Source organism: Hordeum vulgare, chromosome 6H (genome assembly GCF_904849725.1).
Source record: "Hordeum vulgare subsp. vulgare chromosome 6H, MorexV3_pseudomolecules_assembly, whole genome shotgun sequence".
NCBI classification, from domain to species: Eukaryota; Viridiplantae; Streptophyta; class Magnoliopsida; order Poales; family Poaceae; genus Hordeum; species Hordeum vulgare.
The window spans coordinates 8,703,061-8,719,141 of record NC_058523.1 but is presented as its reverse complement, the minus strand read 5'-3'; the positions used below and the strand labels follow the sequence as shown (position 1 = coordinate 8,719,141).

Below are 16,081 nucleotides of genomic sequence, written 5' to 3'. Positions count from 1 at the left end.
CATATATTGCAAGCGATAAGGCATGTAAGCATTATGTTTCAATTGTCTACTAAATAAGCATTAAAATTTTCTTGTTTAACAACAAATTTATCAAATTCATCCAAGCATTGGCTAGCACACTTATTATAAGGAATATCACATTCATCAAATCTACAAAGAGAATTTACCTCTACTACCTGTGTCGGGTTATCAAGACCATGTATTTCTTCAATAGGTGGTAGATTCTTAACATCTTCAGCTTTAATAGCTTTTTCTTTCATAGATTTCTTCTCCTCTTGCATATCTTCAGGACTGAGGAATAGAATACCTCTTTTCTTTGGAGTTGGTTTTGGAGGTGGTTCGGAAATAGTCCAATCATTATCATTGCTCAATATATTATTCAATAGTAGTTCGGCTTGTTCAACAGTTCGTTCCCTGAAAAACACAACTATCTAGGTGGTCCCTAGAAGCATCGGTTAGTCCACTATAAAAGATATCAAGTATTTCATTTTTTTAAGAGGGTGATCAGGAAAAGCATTAAGTAACTGGAGAAGCCTCCCCCAAGCTTGTGGGAGACTCTCTTCTTCAATTTGCACAAAGTTAAATATTTCCTGCAAGGCATATCTCCAGCCACTGCACCCGCCCAAAGCGTACGGCTGGGCTCCTCCACGAACAGCAGCTTGCGACTCGGAATTCGCCGGAGGTCATCAATGCACAGCCACACCCAGAAATCTGCCATATCATTCCGCATTGCGGTCTGGTCGTCCACCTCGGCCATGAAACTGACCTTTGAGGATGGTGCTTGCCACCCGCTGACTCCACGCATGGCCCGGAACACCTCGTAGCGAGAGGGGCACCAACAGCAGCAGGTTCACCGCGGTCTCCTGCACCTGTCGGAGCCAAGGGCGCAGAGAAAGCTCGAAGGGAGGCGAGTCCCCACGACCAGCTCTAATCATCCGCTCCTTGAGCTCAACATCTCGGCAGAGCAGAAGGAAATCCCGAGGGTAGAACACACGAATAGACATGTCCTCTGGCCCAATGTCAAACTCCGCATGCAGCGCGGCCGTCGCCGAGGCCAGGTCCACCTACGGACGCACACCAGTTACCATGACCAGCACCGCTCGAGCCAGCTCTAACTCGGCCGCCCAGAGGTCCGGCGCCGCCTCCAGGAAGCACGCCTCGCGTCCCTCGGACATCGGCAGCGTGCCCGCCCAGCCAGCTTGACCACCGGGACCGAGAAAGAGGGCCCGACACCGCTCCCAATAGAGGACGGAGCGCGAACCACGTGGCTCCAGAGGCAGACAACGCAAGGGGCGGAGGGCCCGACGGAGGCGGCGACAGATCCATGGACGACCACCTCGCATGAGGGCCTGGCGGGGAGGAGAGGTTCGGGGCATTTGGCTCGGCGACCCTGTGGCGGACGACGGGGGGGGGGGGGGGGGCGAAGCCGCTCCACCAGTGATTCCGTCAGGGAGCACGGGCTCGAGTGTGTGGGGGCAGACGCCGGAGCAGGGCGAATAAGGCGTTGTCTAACTGGTTGTGCGCGTAACTAGTATCTCAACCATTGCTATTTCATATGGATTCAATCCTTTTGCATGTGCATGCCCCTTCTTCTAGTTTTTTTATGCTGAGTGACACATGCATGCCTAGAGCATCTTTTCTCTCTCCTCAATCATAGTTACTTTTATTTTTCTTTTGATAGTTTAGATGATTCATATCTTTAAAATAAATTTTTTATTTTTAAAACTCTTTATATATTTGAACTCACAGCGCTAAGGTCTTTAGAACAAGATCAGTATTGTATAAATTATAAAAACATTTTTGTTAGCTGAAATTGAAATATGATTTTATAGTAGCTTTGTTGTTAGTGAGGAACTTTGCTAGAAACAATGAAGAACTTCTCATTTTTATTGCATAGTTCTAAATAAACAGAATCAGGAATTGAAGGATTTTTTGGATACTGGGTTTGCACTTTGTTAGAAATACTGAAGAACTCTCTAGAAAATGTATTTGGAACCAATGAATTTTGTAAACAGCTTGTCTGAACTTTTATAAAAAAATTATGGAACTTTGTTGGAAATATATCGATATTGGACTTATTTCGTAGAGCTAACCGTGATAAACTCAAATACATAAACGAATTTAAATTTGCAAAAAACATTTAAAAGTTTTTCTAGCAAACATAGTGCAACTACTAGTAGCTATTTAGTAGTAGTACATACAGCTAAAAGGCAAGTGATATTCTCTACTACTAGACCATAGGCCCTACTGCTTGCATGCATGCCTGATTGATGTATTGATTTGATCTGCATGCTTGATGGATGGTCAGGATATGCGATGCACGCGCAAACAGTTAGACAAAATCCACCTCCGGAGCAGGGCCACGAGAAGGGCCAGCGGCCCCGCCCTGCACTATGGGGCCGAAGGCCGTGCCAACGACGCCCGGGACGACAAGGGACCGGAGTTGTGGGCGCGATGGCGGAGGGGAAGGAGGAGGAGACGGGGTAGGTGAGGGCGGAGCAGGAGAAAGAGGCTCCGACGAGGACAAGCCGGACAGGGAGACATGCGAGGCCATGGCGCCGGGGAAGGTGGGCACCAACTCCGGAACAGAGGGCGGCGCGCTCAGAGGGTAGGCGCCGAGGCCGGAGTGGCCACCAGCGAGGAGCGCAAGGGTGGGCGCCCGAGCCGGAGTGGCAGCCGGCGAGAGGCGCTAGGCTAGGATGATATATTCAAAAATGTTTATATATGCAAATAGTATAAAATGTTTGTGAATTCAAAAAATATTCAAAAATTTGTAAAAGTGGTCATGATTTTGAAAAATATGCATGATTTCAGATATGTTCACGAGTTTAAAAAAGGTTCATGATTTCACGATATTGTGATAGTGTATCTCGGTGATGCAGCAAAATGTGATCATGCCTTGAAAGACCATGATTTTTTTTTTCGTTGCAACGGGCTCTTTTGTTAGTTACATTTATTAATTAATCTTAACAGGCCTTAGATATCCGCTAGAGATGCTCAATAATTCTTCACGAGCAGCCAGGCACGAAAGCAGACGCACGCGCTGAAAAAGAAGGAGCTTGATAAGGGTTCCTTCCCGCCGCCGGCGGCCGTCGTCGCTCCTCCTGTCGTCCGGCCGCATCCACACCTCCCACACCTCCTCCCTCCGTCGCATCCAAGTTCAGCCCCTCTGGCCACCGCTTGAAGATCTGCGTCCGGCCTCCAAGATCCAACCTCCACCTTCTCTCGGCTTCTCTGCTCCGGCACCGATCCCTGCTGCTCTGTCGCCAAGTAATCCTCTGCTCCTTTTTTCCCCATCTGTTATGTACAGTATACACTAGTGGCTGGATAAGAAATATTGGTGATGTTATATTTATATATATATACATGCTTAATTTGGTGTTGCTGAAACACCTGTATGTATTTCCTTTTTGGTTAAGATACTTCAGGTTCATGGTGCATATTTTGTTTACCATGGGGGAGATAATTTGTTTTCGAGAATACGCGAAAGCTGTGTGTTGATTCATTAAGGTTGGAAGAAATACACCAAAGGTTCAGGTTACATATAGATAGTTACATACTTACAGTGCCAGTCCGCCCTTTGAACCTCTGGATTAAGCACGACGATTTGCTTGTTCGGATTGATCAATAGCCTTATGCGGTATTACATGATGCTGGAAATAAAAGTTTCTAATCTGCTTGGCAGTTTGTGTGCCCCATGAGCACTAGGAGAAGCGCGACTTGATTGATCGTATGTGTATGCTAGTTTCTTGATCTATCGTGTATCCATATATTCTACTCATGTAGAAGTTGCAGCACGGATGCTGTTGCAGCATGTAACACTGCCATTCTTGATTGCTACCTACTTTTTGTCAGTTTCATGTTAATTACTTTCAGAAACTTGTATGCTCCTTTGTTCTGTTGTCTATATGTTATTCTGTATCAATCAGTTGTCTAGCTGGTTGGGGAGTTTTTTTTAATGTGCTCATATCATGAATATGATATTGATGTTCTCTGTCTTAACAGAGAACGGAGACCAAGCAGCTAATTGAGTTAATTGCAAGCACCAAGCAGCCAGATCACGAGGAGAGAACAAGTTTGGTTGGTTTCAACCTCTTTAACCAAGGTTTTCGGTTTGTCAAGTCTTGATAGAGATGGATATTGTGGTACGTTATCTCGCCCTCTTAGTCTGTCATTACCTTGTCCTTTGATGCTTGTGCCATGTGCGTGAGACGCGGTGTTAGGGTCCGGCTTTTGATACAATGCTTGGGTGTCACTCCTTACCATCGATAATTGTGCGCATGACCATGGTAGCGTAGGTTTTTGGAAGATAGGGTTAGTGTGTGGTCGTGGTCATTGTTTGGATCCCTGAGATTCTGATCTTGTTTGTTGTTTTCCTTTGTCTCCAAGGATCGATGTTCGTCTTTTTTGTTAGAGGGCGAGAAGATTATTACCAAGGTTAGCCTCCACCTTGACTTACAAAAAAGCTTATGCAAAAGTAGAATTTTTTGGGGGTGTCTCAAGAACAAATTAATTTGCTATTTGCTTACCCAATGATCTACTCCCTCTGTAAACTAATATAAGAGTGTTTACATAACTAAAACAGTGATCTAAACGCTTTTATATTAGTTTACGGAGGGAGTACATATCAATTATATTCTAAATCTGATTTTTTCTCATATTTTAGTTTTCCACCTCTTTGTAGTTTGATGGCATTCGCTTACGAAACACAAATGATAATGGCATTCTCCTAGTGACAAATTTCCAGTTTCTTTTCATGGTAAGTCTATAGTATGTGGGTCTCTCTGCACATCATCATACTACTATATTCATCTAATGAGTATTGTGTTTTCTTTTGCAGAGTAAAGAAACAAAAAGCAAGTTGGGAACCATCCCTCTTACTACAGTGGAACAAATAAAGGTATGTTGTTTTAGGTTACCTTTATCACTAGCTTTATTCTGACTTCCATTATTGTATCATGTCTACCAAATTTGATATCTAATTGTTGCGACTTGCAACCCGCAATTAAGAGAAAAATCAGTGTGTTGCTGGGGTGGGAGGTGTTGTATGACTGTGCTTAGTAGGGGAGAGGAGAGACAGGAAAATTATGGCAACTTCACATTGGATTTGGCATGGGGACCACCTGCCATGTAGAAGGGGAGGTAGTGATGGAGGAGCAACAGGAGGTGGCCCATCATATGCCTTGAGGCCAACTTCAAAGACATCATGAATATGAATGGAGGCCGGTAGCTCAAGGTGAAGGTCGCGTTGTTGATCTTGGTAGCCATGCGATACATCCCATAGTGGCGAGGCCCCAACTTGCCCTTTGCTGCCCAGGACAGAGCTGGCTGCACTGTGGTGAAGGCAACCAAACTTAGTCACCGACATTGAAGTGAAGCTTGTGGTGATGACCATCTTAGTGCACCTTGGTGTACCCCTGAGCTTGCAGTAGATGAGTCCGCACATCAGCCAGGAAGAGGTCACAATCTTGAAGCTTAGCATCAATGACTAAAGTGTGTGCTTCACTCGGTCTGTGGTACCGAGTCAGCCTGGACGTGGCGAGCGGGCTTCGTGGCCTGCTCGTGGCCGGCTCGGTCCTGGCCCGGTAGAAAATCAAACCGTGTCTCCAAGCTGGCCGCTGCTCGCCGTCGCTGTAGTGTGTGCACCGCATCAGCTTTGGAGTTCTAGACCAGGTGAAAAACAGAAAAGCCGTTCGTGCGACATGGTGTTCGAGGACCGGAAAAACTTCTGTGTTTGTCTCCCTCCCCTCCGGTCGTGTCTCCGGCGATCACCGTCCACTCGCGATTCCATTTTTGCGCCGAGCTCACCAGCAGCCTCATGCAGCTGACCACGGAAACAAGCGCGCTGCTGGTGTAATTTCTGAAGTTTTTGAAGTTTCCGAAGTTGCAAAACAGTCTCGGCTTGAACTAAGTTTGAATTGGTTCAGTGGCCTAGTAAATAAAACATAATACAGCAAATGGATGTTCCGTCTTTCTCATGTTTCCTCTCTCTAATTGTTCTCTGTCTTTCTCACGTTTCCTTTCTCTGAATGTTCTGTGTCTTTCTCACGTTTTCTTTCTCTGAATGTTCTCCGTCTTTCTCACGTTTCCTTTCTCTGATCATATTACATCCAGAAGTTGTTGTTGTTTGTCAGTAGCTGAACACAGCCTAAAAATAGCTAAGCAGGAGCTGCTGTTTTTGTTTGTCAAAGAAAATGTTGCACTTTTGCCTTATTTGCTCTCCAAAATAAACAGATGATTAAACAACAGCCAAATAGGACCTAAATACATCAGAAAACAGACTGCCAGTCAACGTGATGGATTGGTCCAGACGGTCCTTTTAGGCTTGACCGAGCTGGCTCCCATACGGCCCGGTCCTAAAAAAAGAGGGTCGTTGACCAGCTCGGTCCGGTCCGGACCGGACCGTCGGCAGCCGGTCCAAACACCGGCTCGGACCGGGACCGGACCGGACCGGACCGTGTCCACCCTGAGGTACCGAGCACCGGTAGGATCCCAAGCATACACTATTTCTTGAGCGTTGAATGGAAGGATGAATCGTAGCAAAATTCACCCCAAGTGAGCCAGCCCACCCATTTGCGTCGACGATCTGCAGTCATGCAGCAGAGGTGCATGGCATTTGTCTTGTTGATTGCCCCAGTCTGGGGTGAAAGAAAGTGCTCATCCGAAGAGCGCTACTACACATGGCAAACAGATCAATCTAGAAGTTGGAGGTGAAAACGGGATTGCGGTCGAAGGCATTTGATACCGGAATGGTGTGGAGACGCACAATGTCATCAGAGAAGGTGTGTACCATGCATGATGCTATGTATGGGTGCGCTAGTGGAATGAAGTAAGCTTGCCTGCAGAAGCTGTCCACCACTGTCAAGATGACAGATTTGCCATCGAGATCGAGGCCGACCATGCTTGCACTCTTTGTGGCAATACCATAGGTTAGCCAAGCCTGTGAGGTGCTAGGATGCCAACCACATTTTTTTTATTCACCAATGTGCATTGACTTGCAAATAAATTCTTGCACTGATTAAGCCACTGCAGTAGGTCACCCTTGCCATGGTTGGTCGGGAACTCCAGCTTGTCAAAGTGTGGAGGCCTTCTACCGATGTGGTCATCAGTGGGGTGGGCATCCCACCCCTTGGGCAACGTTGGTCGTAGCGGCATGATCTCTTGTGTGTCCAACCAGGTCATGAGCAGCGTGGTGGATGTCGTTGGAGGAGGTGTCCACCGAGGGATCTTGGTGGTGTCAATTGCGACAGTCATAGGCGCGAGCCTGGGTTGAGGACCCCTTATCATAAGATCGCAACAAGATAGTTTCTATATTAGTTACAAAAAAAAAATCCAAAATAGGAAGAGAAAAATAAGAAGCCTCTTACGGCCATCATAAGGGAAAGGAAGAAAGACATATGAGCCAGCTTGAGCAGCCACCCTTTAAGAAGTGAGCAATAGCTCACTAATCGAGAGCACTTGCATTGAAGATGAACAGGGCTAAGCAATCCAACGAAGCTGAGATGTCACCATGCATTGGTAGGTGAGTGTTTCGCCATAGAGGGAAGTAACTGCGAAAGCAGGGGTCCGACTAACCATGGCAAGGGTGACCTACTGCAGCACCAAGAGGGGCAATGGAAAGATGTTGCTGCTTCTGTTCGTGAACATAAACGATGGCATCATAGTGCCCTGCATGAAGGACACCCTATCTGGTGCAGCTGAATTAGGCGCACCTTTCACCTGATATTAGTGGTTCCAACTACTTTTGATTATATAGATTAATGTGGTGGATTAAAGAGAAACGTTAATTAAGTACATGTAAAAATTGGCTCATGACCATCTTAAATAACTCACTGCACTGATTTTGTCACACTCGTTTCCCCAGGAACAAGATGCAAGGTCTTTTGAAATAATTGGTACGTATTTAATGTTTGGAGTTCTCTTTGAATACAAATATATGTCTATTTTAATGGTATTTTGGTTCAGGTCACGATATGAGGTTGCTGGTGTTTGATTTGAAATCTGAACAAAAGCAAGAGGTACTTATATGCAAGGCAGCATTGCATTGTTTTCTCATGTGTCCGCACTTCCTTTTATCACATAGCTAGTTATTTGATCCCAATTCAACTTTTATTTGACTTGCTAGGTCAGTTTAGATATATGGCATCTAAAATATGCTAACATTGTATAAAAAAAATACATTCTAGAGTACATGACACTTTGGTAGAAATATTTATATTAACCTTATAATTTTTTCATGATTATCTACACCAGTTTATCTAAAAACAAATCTTCCCTTGGTGTCCATCTTGCATTCCAAACATAAATAAATAAATCCAATGCTGGGTGCAGCTAGGTCATAAAAACCTAGATTTGCTTTTCAATCTTATATTTGTTATATGAATTCATGTCCAAAAGCAAGTTTGATCAGCAGGCATAGTTTATCATTAGACCCTTTCTTTAAGAGTGAAATAAGCAAAATCATGCTGAAACCACAAGATTGGCTTGCCTCTACTGTCTGCTTAGTCCGTTTGCCTAAAATGAATTCTTTCTAGACATATTGTAATTTTGTACTTGCAGTAAAATTTACTCATGAGATAATTATGTTGTTTTATTTGGCAGCTGAGTAAGATAGTGGAATATTTGACAAGATGCGCCAAACCTTCACGTTTGGTTGATCTTTTTGCATTTGCACTTAATTCCACTCCATCCGCCCTTGCTAATCGAACAAGTCCCAATATGCGGCTGTTGAAAGAATATCAACGCCTTTTTTGTAAATGGTTTCCTCCGGGCACCGGTTTTGAAATTCAAAAGAGTTTAGAGGATAAATGGTGGAGGGTAACTGAAGCCAATTCTGATTATTCCTTGTGTTCAACCTATCCATCTCACCTGATAGTCCCACGCACCATAAGGTACTTCTACACTTTGCAATATCATGTAATATTTTTATGTTCAGACATATGTTCGACTAATCTTACCATTTTTCTATCACCCATCAGTGATGAAGAGCTACAAGTAATGTCTACCAGCCGAGCTCTTGGTCGCTTGCCTGTTATTTCCTGGTGTGATTTTGGTGCGTGTGCTCTCGTTTTATTTAGTCGGTCACCAAACTTTTATGTTGAAATTTCTAGAAATACTATTCAGAGATTCTTTCATTTAGCTGTAACCAGCATGAAACTTGTTCATATAACAGGATCTGGAGCCGTCCTGGCAAGGTCTTCTCAGCCCATGGGAATCAAGAATCTTAAGAAGTGAGTTGTTACCCATCTAAATTAATTTGGCACATACACTGACTTTGGAATGTTGTTGATCTGATTATAAGTTTTCTTGCATCAGTAGCTATGAGGATGAAAAACTTGTATCTGCCCTTCGCACTCCAGGAATTCACCGCACGGACTCTTTAAGGTATTCTGGATATGCTTTTCATTCTTTTTGGTTGAGCTTGATGATTATTGGATTGATGATGGTATATTTGATGTTTCTGCTTTTGTTTAAAAAAATGAGGAAACACCACAGTAAATTGAACAAACGCTAACCTAGTTATCATTGACTTCTACACGACCCGCTTGAACTTTTTAATATTTTTTTACTATTCTGATGCCTTTGTTATAAACAGTTTCAGTAATATTCAGGTCAGAATTATTTTGATTGCTTTGTAAACAGGAAACTATACATAGTTGATGCTCGGCCAGGGGTCAGCGATGCTCGGCCAAGGATATGCTCAGAGTCAGCATGTTCCTATCCAGAATCTGAGGTAAATAGTACTCCCTCCGTTCAAAAATAAGTGTCTCAAGCTTAGTACAACTTTATAGTAAAGCTAGTACAAAGTTGAGACACTTATTTTGGAACGGAGGAAATATATATGTGAATTGGCTAGTGCTTGTTGTCTAGTGCATATGTTCCATAGCATTGTTTTGTCCTTTGTTTCATCTTGTTATTTTATTGGCGGGACCAGGTTGTCTACCTAGGAATTGAAGACATATATGAAATGAGAGTTAGTTTTTCCTCTCTCCGTAAGTATGTTGATACTCATGGATCAATTTCATCAAATGGACTCCCTTTAGCTGGACCTGTCACTGGAGACCTGGTAAGTCTATGGTTTCCTTAAAAGTTGAGAACTACATCGCTTTTTTCTTTTTTAGGTCTGTTAGGTAGATACGTCATTACCCAGCATGCACTCTTTTCATGTATAAATTTTGGAACGACATATGTGGTTCCACACAGAACAAGAATATGCAGCCAACGAAAAGCTTGTGCTGCGAAAATTATTTACATCTTTAGTCGTAGGGCCATATGGTCGTTCGTAGAAACTCCTTAGAAATATTTGACTTCATCATATTGAAAATTCTACAACTTGTCACGAATCATTTTATAGAAGATGAGATGACAATTTATTGTTATTTTTCTAGGTAAATCACGGATCAGCCTGGGGTCGCGGAACTATAAATAGCATGACAAAATTTTCTATTCGGGAGGAATGGCTAAATCATATTCAAATTATCCTGATTGGTGGTTCATGGATTGCTGAAAAAATTGCCCATGAATCAGCTTCAGTTCTAGTGCATTGCAGGTATTTTTTGACAATTTACATCTCTCATTATCTGCAATATTTGTTAACTGTATCAATTCATGTAATGTGGTAAATCATGAACATAAGTGATGATGTTTTCTGTATCAACATTGAATTTGTTACTGGATTCAGGATGATTTATGTCATGAAAGCAAGGGCGTATGTTGCATTGCAACAAAAAAAACATTAAATTTGTTCGGACATGCATGACATTGTTTTCTTACATTGGGGTTCGTTGGCATCAGCATTACTCTTATTAGGTAGTGGTGCCAACTTATTTGGTAGTCTTGTATAGCATGTATTTTAGGTACTTCATATGCACCAAATAAAATGCATTTACACAATTTTTTAAATCTTTTTTCAACTTGTTTCGATGTCTGACAGGTGGGTGGTGTCTTATATTCATTGTAACAAAGCCACATAGGTTGTCACTTGCACTTGTTGTTATTTGCCTATTGCAAATGTGGTGGCTACTACTCAAGTAATTCACATCTATGTTTCTGAGAAACTGGTTATCGAAAAATAAGTATAGCCTCGGCTGCTATAGTTCCAGCCAGAAACTGTGCAAAGCATGGTGGTCTACTTAAGTGTAAAACAAATTTGAGCTGAGAAGAAGTTTATGTCCGGTCACCTTTTCGAGGTTGCCATTCAATTTGAACTTCAAAATTTAAAATAGGAATCAGTGCCATCATATTTTCCAAATTTTGGTCTCTACTAGCAACCAGTAGCTAGGACATCAATTCACATCTCAAGCAATGATCTTGCAGTCCTTTTGATGCTATCTTAGGTTGCGTGATCTCTATAACTTTGTTGCTTCACGTCTTTTATCAGCCGCAGAAGGGATTTTGTTTATTTCATCTGTTTTTTTAATCGTTTGCAGCGATGGCTGGGACAGAACAACACAGTTAGTTGGACTTGCTTCCCTCCTGCTTGATCCATTTTATCGAACGTTCACTGGATTTCAGGTACAGACGGCAGATACTAGAAACTTTGCAATGCAGTTGGCAGCAGAATAGTTTTGATTATTGGAAAATCTTTTAGTTTGATTCAACATTATAATTTATATTTAGTTATCTGTTTGCTTGAAATAGAAGATGTTTTTGGTGATGTTTCAGATTATAGAACTACAATTTATTTTGACACCATGCAGCTCCTTGTCGGAAATAATTGCACGCATCGAAATTAATTGTAACATTCATGTTGCCTAGTACATTCTGTATTTGCTATTGTCATTTCTCACATTATATAATATAATGGATGGATCACTTTTGGATATATGACACTTTTTCACCACATTATTATAGGCTCTTGTGGAAAAAGATTGGCTAGCTTTTGGCCATCAATTTGCGGAGAGGATGGGTCTTCCAACATTAGCTAAAGGAGGCCAGCCTGAAAATCCTTCGGTTAAATCTCAGGCATCAGATAATAAAACTTCACCAGTACTGTTGCAGGTAGTTTACTCGCTATTTTTCTCCTCTTTTCCAGTAAACTTTGTATTAATATAAGAATTTCGTTTGCGTCGAGTTCGATTGCACATATTGAGCCATGGTTGAAGGCTGGCATTTAGGATTAGGTTGCAACATGCCCCTCACAAATTGTGCATTTCAGGAGGTATTTATTTTTGTAGTAAAATAATGTTCGTTGACGGTTTGATATGCTGATATCTTTTACCAATGGGATCGAGCATTTCAAAACAACAATGGGTGTTGTCATGCTGTCCTTTAAAGCTCTATCTCCAGATATATATAGTTGACTGTGCTGTTATATTATCTGTACATTTTAAATTTGTCTGTTTAGATACATGTTTTTTATGTGCCTGGTAATTAATATGATTTCTTATTTTTCAGTGGCTAGAATGCATTGCTCAGTTGATGCGCATGTACCCATCTGCATTTGAGTTCTCCAGTGTAAGACTTCTTGTTTTCTGCTACTGTTTGAATATGCTGAAATTAAAATCTCTTCATGGATACTGATAACCTGAACTGCTCTTCTGACTGCAGGCATTTCTGGTTGACTTTATTGACGCTGTGTTATCGTGCCGTTTTGGGAACTTCCTATGCAATAGGTAACTAATCTAGCTTAGTGTTTTCCTGTGTTGCCTGGTGCTCAAATCGCTCCGAATTGTTTATTAGCCTACTTGTGAACACTACGTATTAGTTTAGCATGTAATCAGTTGCCAAGTTGACATTCCATTTGTGGATCAATCGTTTGCCCATGCTTGAGCTGTGTAACCTAATCGCCATGGTAATTGAAGTTCTATGATTGTCTGTCTCCAAGAGTGGCCTTTCTGGATCATGCATGATATCTCTTTATTTAGAAGATAAAAGAAATAGACTCTGATTCATTCATCTGTTGTTCCTGATTTCCTCTTGATGTTAAAATATCTTGCATTTCTAATTTCTAACTTAAAATGCAAGTGAATGGGAAAGGAAACAAGCTGAAGTCGAGAGCTCTTGTCCTTGCATTTGGAAGTACTTAGCTGACCTTCGGGCTTCCGGCGGCATCTTTCATGAGCACAGAAATCCCTTCTATAAACCAAGCAAACATAATGGGCCCATTGTCCCGCCATCTCCGGCGCTTGCTCCCACCCTTTGGCCTGAATTCTATTTGAGATGGGCTTGCCCACTTGAATCGCAAGGCGGTGGCCGAGAATGCCAATATATTGAAGCAGTGAAGTATTTATGTTTGTCTAATAAATATTTCTATGTTATCTTCCCCACAGTTTTTTTTTAAATATGGGATCATGACAAAACATTTGGTTTGATAAGAGACCAAATAAAGAGTGTGGCTGATTCTAATGTTCCCTTGCCTGCTCTGTTTTATCATGTGACAAGCAGACAATAAAGGATGCCGAATCTAGAATCATTGAGCTCAAAAGAATGATAGCAGAAGAACATTAGCCATACGGTTAATTCAGAGGCAGCGAAGCCAAGTGGAGGAAGAAAATAGTTTGGACCGCGGGCTCCAGTTTCATAACTAGGTGTAGTAGGTAGCTGTGCATGAAATGGGAAAGCCGAACCTGTTTCGATTGACCGATGAAAATTGTGTAATTTTGGTTAGCTGATGTCGGCATTAGGAGGATATCCCAACACAGTTGTTTTGCAGGCTGAGTTTATTGTCATTGCTTTCCCCAAAAATACTGTATCAACATTAGTTTTCGGACACACGAGCTACGTTGCTCCAACAAAAATATCATCTCAAGATATGTATGTGAAGGAGTACTCCAACAAATCTATTGGAAGAAACTCTTATCTCATCAACATCTGTGTAACATGACTTGCTTCCAGCTGCTTAGACCAGTTGAAGCTGCAAGTTCCGACTTCCGAACCAAAGTATCAGTAGCATGACCACCAAAGCGGAACTGCAGCAACGAAAAGCCACTAGGAAGTATGTAGTGGTGTCTTGAAGGAATGCCTAAAGTACAGTTACTTCAGTATCGTCCCAGCCTAGCTTACAAAAGGCACCACAGATGTTGCATGTTTTCCTAGAATCCCGTGCAGGGCTTCGCCGTATCTTGGTCATCGGGAAACAACAGAAGAACTTCTCTCTCAAACTTTTGCAATCACTGATCTATTTTTAAGATAAGAAAGTGATTTGTGAGAAAACACATGCAGACACATGAATGTACAGTTCCATCAAGTCTCTTCCGTCGATTTCTGCTGCAGCTCACCGGCATAATAGCTCAACCAATATTTGCGACACCGTACCCACGAAGGAATCTCACACACATGCATGCCTAGACTCGCCATTACGTCTACTTTCTTTCTTTCTTTATATAAACATAAAAAAGATGTTTTCCCACTCGATTAATTATGTAATACTCCAGTGTTGGAGTACATTGTAGCACCACAAAACAGCGTAGTAGTTAAGCTGCAAATCCGATAGTATACACGACGATGACGGTACAACCTCGTCGGAACACACGATATATTAACCGGCAACAGCTGCGGCTGCAATGCCGCTGACGATATCAAGCTTAGCTGCAACATTAAAGAGTAGAGTGCAGCAAGCAGCAGGCCGTCCATCGAATCGACGTGGACCTAATTAAGGGTTGTAGTAGACGATCTTGATCTCTGTGACGCCGTGGCAGTTGCCGCTGGGGACGGAGTGCTCGAAGCAGTGACCGCCGGTGTCGCAGCCGGCGGTGGGGCAGTGGCCCTGCAGCGGGGTGCCGTGCGGGGTGACGGAGACGCGGACGGACATGGTGGCCTGGTCGGTGCTCACCTCGTAGTAGGCCCCGCCCTCGTGGTCCAGGTGGAACTCGGCGACGGCGGCGCCCTGCGCCGACACGCTCCCCGTCCAGGCGCACACGTCGAAGGACTCGTGCTTCCCGCTGGGGAGCAGCCAGCCGTTGGGGAAGAGCGCCTTGCTGTTGGAGCGCGGTTCGATGCCCAGGTTCAGGTCGTGCCCGCACAGGTTCTGCACCGTCACCTTGTGCCCCTCGCACGAGCCTTGTCCGCCGGCGGCCGTCGTCGCGCACAGAGCCACCAGCAGCACGAGGGCCAGCGGCGCCTTGGAGTTGGAGGACGCCGTCGCCATGGCTAAGCTACCTGTTGGTGTTGGGTCGAGGAAGAAGAGAGGCTGGCATCCACTGGTTTATGTCTCAGGGTTGTGTGGGTATTTATAGGTTGGTTAGGGCTTTGACACGACGGTTCAAGAATAGCGTAGGGCGTCGCTAATTCGTTTTGGACGATTCTCTCGCCCAAAGTCTGGCGCCGATCACACCAAAATCTATATATTTTTTTTAGTGTCAGACCAATCTACTTGAATAGTTAGGAGGAAGTGTTATTCCATGTCTATATTAATTTAGAGCATCTCTAGCAGATTTCTTAAAAATGATTAAATATTTTTAATGTTTACTTATTAAGGTTTTGCTTAAAAAAATGTTCAGAACAGATACCGTAAAAGTGATTCAATCCGTAAAATTTTAAAGGCATCGAAAATCAACACACGAGACCCTTATATTTGAAGGTTGGAAGGTCGAACCGAGTGTGCTCCGTATACTGGTCAAACCTCGTCGAAGCAAACAGCAACCGTGGAATTTGCCGGAATCCATCCAAAACTCGTCGGAATTCATCACCGCACACCGGAAATACCGATGGTCGCCGGAATCGATCACCGTCGGTTCAAATTGGATGAGCTCAACCTCGTCGTGGCCTTCCGTGACCTCAGCCTGGTCGACAAAGGGGCACGGCAGGCAAGGACCAGGGCGCAGTCGGCAGCCGTCGGGGCGCGGCTGCTGGTGCTGGACGCGGCCGGCGGGGATGGGGCACATACGACGGGGCTGGGCGCGACCAACTAGGGGAAGGGGTGGCGCCGGTTGGGCTAGAGGAAGGAGCTCCTCTGCATATGAAGAAAATTTGGTTTTAGGTTTGCGTTTTACAGTATCTATTCAGCTGTAACTAAAATGAATCTTTAAAATAGCATTTTTGACCCTTATTCCAGTTTTACTGTTTATAATTTCAAGGGGTTCGCTAGAAATGCTCTTAAGTTCCATACTTGCCATTGATGTTTGCATTTTCTTATATTTAT

At 43.4% G+C, this 16,081-nt stretch overlaps 2 protein-coding genes across 2 annotated transcripts; one reads left to right on the top strand and one right to left on the bottom strand.

Annotated features, from left to right (window-relative positions):
* The first annotated feature begins 4,688 nt into the window (after positions 1-4,688).
* On the top strand, positions 4,689-13,704 carry LOC123403543 (phosphatidylinositol-3-phosphatase myotubularin-2-like). The gene is made up of 17 exons (XM_045097471.1): positions 4,689-4,759; positions 4,841-4,900; positions 7,865-7,895; positions 7,966-8,018; positions 8,602-8,891; positions 8,979-9,052; positions 9,173-9,230; positions 9,319-9,384; positions 9,643-9,733; positions 9,935-10,066; positions 10,389-10,549; positions 11,430-11,514; positions 11,854-12,000; positions 12,397-12,456; positions 12,550-12,614; positions 12,967-13,223; positions 13,385-13,704. The coding sequence occupies exons 1-17, from the start codon at positions 4,757-4,759 to the stop codon at positions 13,447-13,449; spliced, it is 1,698 nt and encodes a 565-aa protein (XP_044953406.1). The 5' UTR covers positions 4,689-4,756; the 3' UTR covers positions 13,450-13,704.
* Positions 13,705-14,502: 798 nt separating this feature from the next.
* LOC123404433 lies at positions 14,503-15,128 on the bottom strand. Its single transcript, XM_045098362.1, has one exon. The coding sequence runs from the start codon at positions 15,086-15,088 to the stop codon at positions 14,594-14,596; it is 495 nt and encodes a 164-aa protein (XP_044954297.1). The 5' UTR covers positions 15,089-15,128; the 3' UTR covers positions 14,503-14,593.
* Between the last annotated feature and the right edge of the window lie 953 nt (positions 15,129-16,081).

Excerpts from the sequence above, each read along its gene's own strand:
- LOC123403543 (XM_045097471.1), top strand. Across the intron at positions 4,901-7,864 it reads CTACAGTGGAACAAATAAAG|GAACAAGATGCAAGGTCTTT; the intron begins GTATGTTGTTTT and ends TCGTTTCCCCAG. Across the intron at positions 9,734-9,934 it reads GTTCCTATCCAGAATCTGAG|GTTGTCTACCTAGGAATTGA; the intron begins GTAAATAGTACT and ends TGGCGGGACCAG.
- LOC123404433 (XM_045098362.1), bottom strand. The coding sequence starts at position 15,088 with ATGGCGACGGCGTCCTCCAACTCCAAGGCGCCGCTGGCCCTCGTGCTG.